We start from the raw sequence: 13,365 nt of genomic DNA, 5'->3' as shown, positions 1-13,365 counted from the left end.
ATCATGCCAAATGTTTGTTTAACTACTAAATTAGCGAAAGACACTGTCAAAAATATTATTGCAATGCGTTTGACTTGAGCTTTTCATGCGACACGCATCCCCTTGACTCGTTATTTGTTTGTCCTGCCAATATATAAACATATTTATCTCCAAAATGCTAACTGGATGTCACTCACTGGATTGCTGTAATTATCATATGAGAACAGTGCAGGCAGGTATCCATTACTTTCATGTGCTTCTCAGATTGTAAAGACACGGACGTACAGTCAGCAACGCTGCGCCTAAATGTTTTGAGAAGCTGTCAGTCGAGAATCCCTTGATTTTGCGACATTGGGCCGAGCCAAAGAGCTTTGAAACACTAAAGGTAAGATCAAGATGCTTTACAGAGTAGGGAACCTGAAGAGGAGGTTCGCTAAAGACTGAAAGTAATGTGCTGATCTGCAGGAGAGCTGTGATCTCAGACAGGTGCTGCTAAAGATGGCTGCCGTCACACAAAATCATCCCGCATTAACATTCGGGCACCAGCAGAGCTGGGACGACAAACCTGCCTGCTATTTATTTTTATCTGTTTCCATCCCTCGCTCCTCCTTTGTGAGACTCAATAATTCATGGACTACAAACACACACACATACGCACGTTCATCTCAGGCCTCGCTGCTCTTTACTCATACGAGAAGAGTTGGTGCGCAATCACAACTACAATCAGAAGCTGTCGAACTGAAGGCCCGGTTCTTCAAGACGGCCTAAACCAGATGAAAAACCTTTTACCCTGTCTAAATGTAAAAACATGGAATGTTGGGATTGGGAATGAGCTTGGTTTCCTTGAGTCTTGCTCTCATTGGTGACATGGTATGAGGGAAATATATTATGTCAGTGTTGAATAATAATAAATAATATTTTGCTGGAAATTCATCCCAATTTTTTTTTATTCACTACCGTTCAAAAGTTTGGGGTCTGTAAGATCTGTTAATATTTTTGACAGAAGTCTGAATTGATTTGATCAAATATACAGTGAAAACATTGATTTGTTGTGAAATAGTATTACAATTTAAAATTACTTTTCTATGTGAATATATTTTAAAATGTAATTTATTCCTGTGATTTAAAGCTGAATTTTTATCATCATTACTCTAAAGTCTTCAGTGTCACATGATCCTTCAGAAATCATTCTAATCTGCTGATTGGCTGCTCAAGAAACTGGTTATGTTGTTCAGCAGTTTTACTGCTTCATATTTCTGTGTAAACTGTAATACTTTTTTATAAGGATTATTTGATTAGTAAAAAGTTCAAAAGAAAAGCATTTATTTGAAATCTTTTGTAATATTCTAAGTTTCTTTAAGTCAAGTCAAGTCAAGTCACCTTTATTTATATAGCGCTTTTTACAATACAGATTGTATCAAAGCGCTTCACAGTGATAACATGAAAACAATATAACAAAGTTTGTTTCTAAAAGAAATTGCGTCAACGTCCACCTTAAGTAAGGCAGATCAATAATATTAAATGTTAAATGTCCCCAACTAAGCAAGCCAAAAGCCAAGGCAACAGTGGCAAGGAACCAAAACTCCATCAGGTGACAGAATGGAGAAAAAAACCTTGGGAGAAACCAGACTCAGTCGGGGGGCCAGTTCTCCTCTGGCCAACGAAGGAACAGTGCATGATTCGGGCAGCATTACAAGTCAGATTGGATCGGAACATTTAGAGTATTTTTTGGAAGTCCAAGTATGCACGCCGGTCTTAAGACGAGTTGTTGAGGATCAGTGCCGTCCACCATAGAGAGTCCATATCGCCCGTGCTGAGTCGTCACTTCACAGGCTTTGTGATTGGAGCATCTGAAGTCTCCGTGAGAGGCTGGATACAAACTGGAGCTGATGAACGCCATTTTCTCGGGACTCGCATCCCGAGATAACAGCAGAAAAGCAAAGGGAAAATAATTAGCGTAGCTGCTGTTCATAATGATGATTTCCATAACACAGGCGTAAATGACAAAACATGAAGACAGTGACTCTTGCGTCCCAAAATCACCCCCCTCCGTCCCCCACTCAACTCAGCCCAGCTTACTGACCTCTACGTCCCTCCTGCTGCTGAGACCTAACCACAATCTCACAATCTCTCCGCAGCCCAACCATACGCGCCAACCCGTTGACTAAGGCTGTCGAGCCCCACTGGTGCGTGAATAGGCAGTTTCAGTGGACAACGGTTCCGTATGGCATACTACCTACCGCAACACAATATCTGCCCAACCACCCGTCATTCACGCAATATACAGGAACGTAATGACTGCAAATACTATGCAACCTATACAGATAACCTACAGTCTCTTCAAGTTTTATAGTATTAAATGCATTTGATCTGATTCAGCAGTATTATAAAAGGTAAGCATTATGTAAATGCTTGGCTAAAAAGATGCGTCTTTAATCTAGTTTTAAACTGGGACAGCGAGTCAGAGCCTCGAACAGTATCAGGAAGGCTATTCCAGAGTTTAGGAGCTAAATGTGAGAACGCCCTCCCTCCTTTAGTGGACTTAGATATCCCAGGAATGACTAGAAGCCTCGAATTTAGTGATCTTAAAGAACGCGATGGATTGTAGGGCGATAGAAGGTCCATTAAATACACAGGAGCTAAACCATTTAGGGCTTTATAGGTCAGTAATAGTACTTTGTAATTGATACGGAACTTGATAGGTAACCAGTGTAGAGATGATAAAATTGGTGTTATATGATCATATTTTCTGGACCTAGTAAGAACTCTAGCGGCTGCATTTTGCACTAACTGTAGCTTGTTTATTGAGGATGCAGGACAACCAGCTAATAAAGCATTACAGTAATCTAGTCTCGAGGTCATGAATGCATGAACTAACTTTTCTGCATCGGAAACAGATAGCATGTTACGTAATTTAGCAATGTTTCTAAGATGGAAAAAGGCTGTTCTTGTAACATATGAAATATGATTTTCGAAAGACAAGTTGTGGTCTAGTATAACACCCAGGTCTTTTACCGTAGAGGATAAAGTAACAGGACATCCTTCTATATTAAAGTTGTATTGTAAGTGGTTTTGTGGATAGTTTTTTGGACCAACAAGTAATACCTCCGTTTTATCTGGATTTAGTAGCAGGAAATTATGCATCATCCAGCATTTTATATCTTTAAGACACTCTGTCAATTTTGATGAGTTAGTGTTTTCATCTGGCCGTGATGAAATATATAATTGAGTGTCATCAGCATAACAGTGGAAATTAATTCCATGTTTTCTTATAATATTACCAAGTGGCAGCATATATATTGAGAATAGCAGAGGGCCTAACACCGATCCTTGCGGCACTCCATAGTCTACTGACGTCATCTTCGATTTTTCCCCATTTAAACAAACAAAATGGTAACGGTCTGATAAATACGATCTGAACCAGCTTAATGCCTGTCCCTGAACACCAGTGTAGATTTGTAGTCGATCCAAGAGTATTTTATGATCGATAGTGTCAAACGCAGCACTAAGATCGAGTAGAACTAATATTGAGATACAGCCTTGGTCAGAAGCTAAAAGTAAATCATTTGTAATTTTAACTAGCGCAGTTTCTGTGCTATGATGCGGTCTGAATCCTGACTGAAATTTTTCATATATCTCATTTTCTTGCATGAAAGAGCACAATTGAGCGGACACAGTCTTTTCTAGTATTTTAGACATAAATGGAAGATTTGAAATCGGTCTGTAATTTGCTAAGTTATTTGGATCTAATTGCGGTTTCTTAATGAGAGGTTTTATTACTGCCAGCTTGAATATTTTTGGAACATGACCTAAAGATAAAGACGAGTTAATAATATTAAGAAGAGGCTCTTCCACTACAGGTAACACTTCTTTCAGAAATTTAGTTGGTATTGGATCTAATAAACATGTTGTTGGTTTAGATGCAATGATAAGTTTATTTAGCTCTTCCTGTCCTATAGTTGTAAAGCGGTGTAGTTGTTCTTGAGGGGCGATAATTGAGGCTGAATCATAAGACACCATAGAGGATTGTACATTTACAATTGTGTTTCGGATGTTTTCAATTTTCTCATTGAAGTAGTTCATAAAATCATTACAGCTATACTGTAACGGAATAATTTGCTCGGGTGATGTCTGTTTATTTGTTAGTCTAGCCACGGTGTTAAATAAAAACCTTGGATTATTTTGGTTATTTTCTATTAGTTTGCGGAGATGCTCAGCCCTGGCTGCTTTTAGAGCTTTTTTATAACGTGACATACTGTCTTTCCACGCGATTCTAAAGACCTCTAAATTAGTTTGTTTCCATTTACGCTCTAGGTTACGAGTTTCTCTCTTGATAGCATGCGTAGCACTGTTGTACCATGGTGCTTTAGTTTTCTCTCTAACCTTTTTTGATCTAATTGGTGCAACAATATCTAATGTACTAGAGAAAATGGTGCTCAAACTGCTAGTCATTTCCTCTAGTTCATCTGTTTGTTTGGGTTCTCTGAGCAGCTGAGATAGATCAGGTAAGCTATTTGAGAATCTATCTATAGTGGTCGGAAGGATTGTTCTGCCTGGTCGATAACGTGGCGCAACATGACAAATTTCAGCAGTGCGTATTATACAAGTTACCATGTGATGATCGGTGAGATCGTCACTTTGCGGTATAATATCTATATCGGTTAGATTGGTTCCATATGATATAATTAAATCTAGTGTATGATTTAGACGATGAGTGGGACCACTGACATTCTGCTTGACCCCAAAGGAGTTTAATAAATCTGTAAACGCAGTCCCTAACGCATCGTTTGTGTTATCTACGTGTATGTTAAAATCTCCAACAATTATTGCTTTATCGGCATTGACCAATAGATCTGAGAGAAAGTCTGCAAACTCTTTTAGGAAATCAGTGTAGGGCCCTGGAGGTCTATATACAGTAGCCAAGGCTAGAGATAATAGGGATTTCTTTCTTACATCTAAGAGCGTAACGTTTAGCACCAGTACTTCAAACGAGTTAAACCTGTGACCTGTTTTCTGAGTAACATTAATAATATCTCTATAGATTGTTGCAACACCGCCGCCACGACCGATCAGACGGGGCTCATGTTTATAACAGTATCCTGGCGGGGTAGACTCATTTAGACCGAAATACTCGTTTGGTTTAAGCCAGGTTTCAGTAAGGCAAAGTACATCGAAGCTATTATCTGTGACCATTTCATTTACAATAACCGCCTTAGGTGTGAGCGATCTAATGTTTAGAAGACCTAGTTTTAGAAATTGTTTTTGTTCACTGATATTTAGATTTTCAGGTTTAATTACAATAAGATTTTTCCTAGATCCTACAGTGGATTTATTATTTGGCCTCACTAAACGAGGAATAGACACAGTTTCTATATAATGTTCTACACTACTTATATCAATTAAATCGGCACAGCAAAGACTGTGATTTGGAATTTGATTTTCTAGTCATACGGTGTGTAACGTCTTGGAGATGTTGTCCGACAGAACAGCCGCTCCGATTCTGCTGGGGTGCAGGCCATCAGCATGGTAGAGCCTAGGTCGCTCCCAGAACAGATTCCAATTATTTACAAAGAGCAGTTTTTGTTCATTACACAATGACATTAACCATTCATTTAGTGCAAATAATCTACTGAACCTTTCCTGTCCTTGTCGGTACGTGGGAAGCGGTCCAGACACGATGATCGTTGCCTCAGGCGCTGTGCTGCGTACCGCCTCGATCAGGCTCCTGTAGTCCTTCTTCAGAACCTCCGTCTGCCGCAGCCTGATATCGTTTGTTCCAGCGTGAAGCACCACAGCTCCGACGCGCTCTTCACCGTTCAGGATCTCGGGAACCTGTGCGGCGACATCAAGAACACGAGCACCAGGAAGGCAGTGAGTGCGCACCTTACCCTTACCTGAGGTAGCACGGACATGACGGACCATGGAAGTGCCGATGATCACGGCGTCGTCGCGTTCCGACTCGCGAAGAGGGGAGAAGCGGTTCCGGGTGGAGATCTCGAAGACCGGGAGGGGCGGAGAGGTTCTTGCTCTGGTCCTGGCTCGTGTCTTCCGCTGTGGGATCACCCAGGGTCCATGGTGCTGTGTCGGTGCCGGAGTGAATGAAGCCAGAGATGATCGCGTCCTCCTGGGCAGAGAAACGCACGGAGTGGACGAAGTCGGAGTCAAAAAGTTACTAACCACTGACTTGTGTGCATCGGCGCGTGACGTTTCAAGCGCTGATCGCCGATCCCGCAGCTCGGCTTGCCTCTCTAGCAGACCACGGATCTGTTTCTCCACCGATTCAAGCTCCAATCGTACCGAAATCAGTTCGAATGTGTCCTCACCTGCACTCAGAGGTAACGTTAGACACACATCTGATATGTTCGCCATAACAGATGAACAGTAGATTAGTAGTGATACTACCAATATCACTAGTAATTTAGGACTGAAATGCCGGATATAACCTGTATCCTTTCAGTGAAACGGGTGTAAAATCAGACGCTCGATAGGCGCGAGCCCACGCGTGAAATGCTAGCGGACTAAAGGCTAGTAGCCGAGATTCGCAAAGTTGGGTCTAAGTAGCGATATCAAAGCAATCCGATTGTTTTTTATAAGGAATAGTATCGAGGATAAGTTCCCATGATATAAAAATAGAAAGTGCTTGTTTATAAATGAGTGGTAAAAAAGAAAATCAAGGATTAATGAATTGATTCGACGGAGCTTTCAAACACAAACACCGACTCCGACTTTACTGTCACTTTTGATCAATTTAATGCATGAATAAAAAGGACTCCAGACTTTTGAACAGAAATGTGTTACATAACCTTAGAGTAATACGTATTTTTGATAATCTAGTGAAATAAATATTTATAAATGTAATAAAATGTTATAAAAGGTAATTCAATTGGTGATCATTTATTTTTTTCTTTCTTTCTTTTAGAACTTGCTGAAGATAGAGTTATTTATAATAAAAAAAAAAAAAAAACGTTGCGTTACCACAAATCTCAGCCAATCAAAAGAGAGTGTGGGCGGGCTCTTTCTGCAAGCGCACAACTGACTCGTATGGACAAGTACATAATCAAATGGGGGGAAAATCATTTTAAAATGACTCAAAATACATATTCAGTGACTGATGCAATCTTTGTCATGCAATACACTTATTTGGTAAAAACGTTCCGAAGATGTTAGGAAAATTATTAATTGTATCTTTTTTTGTATCATTATGACTATTAAGGTCATTTAAAATGATATTCATATTCACATTAAACCATTTTAATATTATTATAAATTATTTGATCTGTCAGCCGCTATGTTGCATAAATAGATATAGTTGATAAAAAATTTAGTTGAGAACTGTAAACGTCCGGTTGCACCGTATCTATAATGCATAATGTATATAGAATGCATCAAAACGAAAATGTCACATTATGAAAGTAAGATGCGTTGCAAATGCCATTTGGTGTTGACTTTAACCAGCAAGACTACCATGGTCATCTACCGGTAAACAGCCTGGTTAAACTCCAACAAAACCAGCCCAGAAACTGCTCAACTCTCAAAAGTCTGTTAAAATAGGGTGCAGTGTTCAATGTTAATATAATATGAAGGATGTTTCCATATTGATTTTTCACAGTGTTTTTCCTGTAAATGTCTCTACAGAATTTTTTTTTTTTTTTTTTTTTTTCACAGTGTACGACGCTCTTTTGAACAGGCCATTTCTGACACATTGAACGTTTTTGGATCTGTCTCATACATGCAAAAGTGGATTAACCTTTCCTCTGGGCTCAGTAGGATGTGATTTATGTAAATGATGCGCTTTCAAAGCCTCTCTCACACCAAACGCAAATGACACTTTAAATAGAACAGAATAGAAACTATAGATTCCCGTGGATCCATTCACAGTTGGGACGGACATTCACTTTGCACATTTCACTTGCACATCAACACAGATTCTGTATTCCTTAAACTCTCTGCGATAATTAAATGCACTTTAAATAATACAGAAAGGTGCATTAGATTTGCATCCACTATGGAACAGAATTTGCTTTTGTTCAACCCAGTGATTATTTGCTTGAAGATGCTTTGTTGTTTTTGGTGTGAAAGTCCTTGAGAGATTCAAATGTTCTGCTTGATGCTAAACCAACTCGTTTTCTTTGGGTTTTCAGCTGCAGAAAAGGGAGCGTTCATGTCGATATTTTGTCCAGGTATTTTTCCTCTTTATATTTATACCACTTTCATCACATCTGCCTTGGCTTCCGTCCCACTGTGTGTGTGTTTGAGCTCATGCATTTCTCTTCATTTGCACTTAAGCCATGTTCCCCATGTTTTTTGTAATGTCATATTGTTGTCAAATGAGGCCTTGACATATTTTCAACTTCACCTCTGCAAATTACCCATAATAATCCACACGCTCTTAAACACTTCTATTTGAAAAAAAGAAGTACACTGTAGCATACTTTTAATTATTATGGTAATAGTATACTTTAAATTAATATACTTAACACTCTGACACTTAATTGCATGTTAATTGCAATTCAATGAAAATGTATTTTAGTTTAAATTTATATGAAATGCAGTTAAGTTACAAATTATGAATTTGTAATGTACTTGTAACACAAATAAAGTACACTTTAATATCACTAATCAAGCATGTAATTAGTCTCTACACAGACATATACTTCAAGTATACTTGAAGTTGGTCCAATTTAGTACACTAAATACACTAAAAGTTATGCTTTACTACAATTTAATAATACTTAGTACAAAATTAGTTGTTTCAAAATAGCCCACTTCAAGTTAACTAATCATTAACACACTTGAAGTATACTGATAATTAGTCTGGCTGCAAGTATACTTAGCATATTTATTTTTCACCATGGTAATTAAAGGGATAGTTCACCCAAAAATGAAAATACTGTCATCATTTACTCACCCTCAAGTTGTTCCAAACCTGTATGAGTTTCTTTCTTGCTGAAAACAAAAGAAGATATTTTGAAGGGCCCCATTGACTTAGTAGTATTTCCCCCCCTCCATACTATGGAAGTCAATGGGGCCCTTCAACTGTATAGTTACCCATATTCTTCAATATATCTTCCTTTGTGTTCAGCAGAAGAAAGAAATTCATACAGGTTTGGAACAACTTGACAGATCTTTCATTTTTGGGTGAACTATCGTTAAAAAACCCACACTTTAAGTACACTTAAGTGGCCTTTTATTTCCTTAATATTATATTATCTGCAAGTACAGTTTTTAATGTACTTTTAAAATTTGAAGTAACCTACAAGTGCACATTCAATACGATTAAGCAAACTTAATCAACAATTATCAGTCAACTACTAACCTGAATGCTGTAGTAAGATCTACTTTTGTTCACGGCCTCATTATTACCCATAGTTTTGTGGGTTTTATGTTTAATTATTTTTTTGCATCAACGAGAGCAGCTGTGCTTACTGTCTTTTAAAGTAAATTAGTTTTAGCTCTAGGTCACTTTTAAGCTATAGGTTAGAATTAACTGTTTTTCACATTAATAATAATACTTATAAATGTTTCTTGAGCAGCTAATCAGCATTATAATGATTTCTGAAGGAAAATGTGACACTGAAGACTGAAGTAATGATGCTGGAATTTCAGCTTTACCATCACTGTAAATATATTACAATATAGAAAAAAAGTTATTTTATATTGTACAGAAATTAAGGTTTCAGAAAGCACAGCTGGTCTCAGATCAAGTCGCCTGCAGCTTTTTGCTTGGGCTCTGCTGCTGCCTGCACCCCCGTCAGGTCATGTGATTGTCAACTTTCCCAGCATGCACTTGACTTGCTGAGCATCTATCTTGACCCATCAGGTTGCGGTTTCTGCCTTCAGCATATGACATTGATGAAGTCTACCCTGAATGTGACGTGTGAGGCGAGTGCAGGCGGTGCTTTTTGTGTGTGTTAGTTCAGATGTCAGAGATCATGATGCTACTGAAGATGCTGCTTACTCACTCCTTCTTTATGACTTAGTAATGCTGTGTTCACATTAGATCTTGTATTTTAAATCCAAATCTGTATGGTGGACTGTGACTGAGTATTACTTGTGGAAGTGATGCTGTAAAATTTAGTGGTGTCCCATATATAATTCACTGCAAAGGTGGGGGGGTAGATGTAGTTATTTTCAAGCCAATAATGTGCAGGTAAGACCTCTCCAATCTCATTTGTCAATGTGTGTGCAAGCGTGACCTGGAAATATACAATGTTTTTTAGCAAAGTCAGTATGTGAGGTTTATTTAACTTGAACTCAGTTTGTTTTGTAAAGTAATTAGCAAAATAGTGACAAAAAGCCACATCTACTGCAATGTTTAGTTGTACATATGCTGTCCAAAAGTTTGTGGAGAGTAATAAGAAGAAATTAATATTTTTATTCAGCAAGGACACATTCAATTGATCAAAGTCATTTATGATGTTACAAAATATTTCTATTTCAAATAAACAAAACGTCTCAGGTTATGACTGTAAACCTGGTAACCCTTGACCCTTGAGCGCCGTAACCTGAGACGTTCCCTTTCAAGGGAACTCGAGCTGCATCGAGACGCTGTGGGAACACTATACCCACGACGCCATAGTAACAAGTGCTTGTCCGTGTGAAATCTCTGCGCACACCAAGACGAAAGCAATGTAAAAGATTATTTTTGTGTACATAAAGATATGGTGGAATCCGGCTTGTCCCCTAAATGGTCTGCTCGCTCGCTTTAACCTCGCGCACGAACAGATCCGTTTCCTCTCTGGAATCCTCCACTATCAGATTCTGCCATGTAAATAGTGAATCCGCCATGGCGCGAGCGGAACTGGCTTTTAAAGGGAATGGGAGATGAGACTCGGATTGGTTTATTGCACGTTGCGCCCAAAATACACCCATTACTCATTAAGAGAATAGAGACAACCGTTTTAGACCATGCGCCGGGCGCCCCGACCATTTTTCCCGTCATTAAACTAGCAAAAATGGATTCGGATACGCCCAAACTGAACTTGCGCCGTGCACTTTAGACCATGCACTTAGATCGTTAAAATAGGACCCATAAAGTCCAACTCTAAGGCAAAAAAGACTGACTTTTTAACTGATAAAAAGTTAGAATTGCGAGATGTAAACTCACAATTGTGAGAGAGAAATAGTCGCAACTACCTTTTTTATTTTATTTTTTTTCTGTGGCGGAAACAAGCTTTCATACTCAGTCAGATTGTTGCTAAACTTAAAAAAACTACTGGCTAGTAGAATCTAAGAATGTACTAGCCAGTGGCTAATGATGATAGACATTATTTAGTCGCCCAAAGTTAAGATTTAGTCGCATATGCGAGTGATTTACTCGCATTGTAGAGGGTTGCCTTTTTTTAACCTTTTAATTATTGATGGAAATTGAATTCAAGTTTTGTTCAAGCAAGCAAACCAAATTTGAAAACATCACACAAGCTTGAATTCTGCACGATACATAGTGCATGTTATTTATGTCAGAAAACATCTTACATACAAATCAGAAAGGCTTTTGTCTAAGTATAACCGAGTATAAATCAACGGATTTGCTTTCACTGCTCAGTAGAAGAGAAAGTACGGTAATTCTGGACAAGAAGACCAGTGTATTTCCACTGAGAGCTGAGAAGTGCAGAGATTTATTTTTTCTTTATTATATTTGTTTCGTGCACCAGCGCAGTGTTTGACTTATTAATAACAGTGATGGATCAATAACCGACCTGATCCGAAGTTAAGAATAGATTTCTTGCGCGGTGTTCAGAAACCAAAGCCCTTCACCGAGCTCTGTGTACATCACGGGTACAGAGTGTGTTTTTCTAAGGGGAAATGGGTTTGATGTTTAAACTATTGATGCCCTTTCACGATCAATAAACGACCCACAACAAACTGAGCTGCATCAGATGTTGTTCTGATGGAAAGAGATGTTTATATACTTGGAAAGCTCTTGCAGGCACTGCGGCCTGTCAAGATGAAAATTGTATTAAAGGTTATTCCATATATTTCTCAGTGTGTATGTTCACAAACAACAGCCTTCTTTTTCAATTTCAAAAAAGTTATTATTAGTAGTATTACTATTTAGAATATGGGATTGTTATTATTAAATAAAAATGTAGTTCTGAACAGATTTCTCAATTTTTTCCACCATTATTTAGCTTTCTAATAAATGTGGAATTGTATGCTGTGAATATTGTTGGCCATGTGATGAATTTCTTATGCTTTGGATAAAGGCGTCTGCTAAATATATTTTGTACACACGCAGCAACTATTTTCTGTTGCACTTAAAGGACAAATCCGGCGCAAAATAAACCTAGGGGTTAATAATACATGGGTACCGTTTTCTGGGATGTGTTTTCATGATAATCGAATGTACCCAGTTTTAGCTCGAACCACAGATTAGCTTATAACTATTATATAGGGCATAAAGTAAGTAAAAATAAAAATCGCTAGTTAATACCACTAACAAGGCTCAAAATATCCCCACACTAACACGGTAGCATAATGAGGGTCCCTACCTGCAAACCGAAGCATTTGAGAACTTTGTAAGTGTCCAGACCAGAGGTGGGAGTGAGTCACTAAATGCAAGTCTCAAGTCAAGTCCAAGTCTTAACATTGCAAGTCAAAGTCAAGTCAAGTCATACTCTTTGTCAAGTCAAGTCAAGTCGCAACTTAGTCATCAAGTCATACCAAGTCGCACACATGCTAGTTTTACACATTTTTTAACTCTGGGACTTTTATTACTTATTTAGTCACAGAGGGCTGATGGGTTACAAAAATAAATAAATTAACTTGTGTGTAATAAATAAAATATCATTAAGAAGCACTTTAAATGCTCTAAAATAAAAATTAATTAAATGAACACATGTAAACAAGAATTATTAAAACGTTTCCCATCTTGTAAAAAAAAAACTAAAACGATATTGCATTCTAAATTAGTACTGTATGCCAAAGTTTGTATGTTCCTACTCTAAATATCCAGGTGATTTGATCCCATAACACAAAATATTAAATGGAAATTTTAAGAAAACAAATCTAATCATTTAAATGATTTAAACCCGACTATTTTTTAATAGGTGGGTCGTTATAACTGACGTTCTCTATATTACTTTCTCCCGCCCGCAACATTTATGTTTTGTCCCGCTCTCGTCCGCAAAATAGCTATATAATTTTTTTCTGTACCTCCAAATACTTTCAAGTTAGCCTACTGTCATGAATTGCGTGGAAGCAAAGGCGGTAGTCGGATCTAAATGCAGCAGCAGACTTTAATAATTCAGACTTGGGTAAACTCAGAACAGACAAGACACTTGTGGTACGTAAATACATACATTCAATAACTGACAAAGACAGGGCAGAAACACAGGGCTTAAATAATCAGAGACAAACGGGCAGACAGGCTAACAAGGGGGCGTG

The 13,365-nt window shown here is 38.2% G+C and overlaps 1 protein-coding gene across 37 annotated transcripts in view; it reads left to right on the top strand.

Annotated features, from left to right (window-relative positions):
* The window catches only part of LOC130082286 (adhesion G protein-coupled receptor L3-like), a 357,233-nt gene that overhangs the window by 262,451 nt on the left and 81,417 nt on the right, over positions 1-13,365 (top strand). For 27 of the 37 annotated variants that reach the window (XM_056247123.1, XM_056247126.1, XM_056247120.1 and 24 more), the window contains one exon: positions 8,121-8,159. The exons of the other annotated variants lie outside the window; for them this stretch is intronic. In XM_056247123.1, coding sequence (XP_056103098.1) covers positions 8,121-8,159 — 39 coding nt within the window. The remainder of the gene's footprint in view (positions 1-8,120; positions 8,160-13,365) is intronic. 37 annotated transcript variants of the gene reach the window in all.

The sequence above is a fragment of the Rhinichthys klamathensis genome, unplaced genomic scaffold, assembly GCF_029890125.1.
Source record: "Rhinichthys klamathensis goyatoka isolate OS25496 unplaced genomic scaffold, OSU_Roscu_1.1 h1tg000042l_1, whole genome shotgun sequence".
Classification (NCBI taxonomy): Eukaryota; Metazoa; Chordata; class Actinopteri; order Cypriniformes; family Leuciscidae; genus Rhinichthys; species Rhinichthys klamathensis.
The sequence above is the reverse complement of the archived record's forward strand: the minus strand, read 5'-3'. Positions and strand labels throughout refer to the sequence as shown.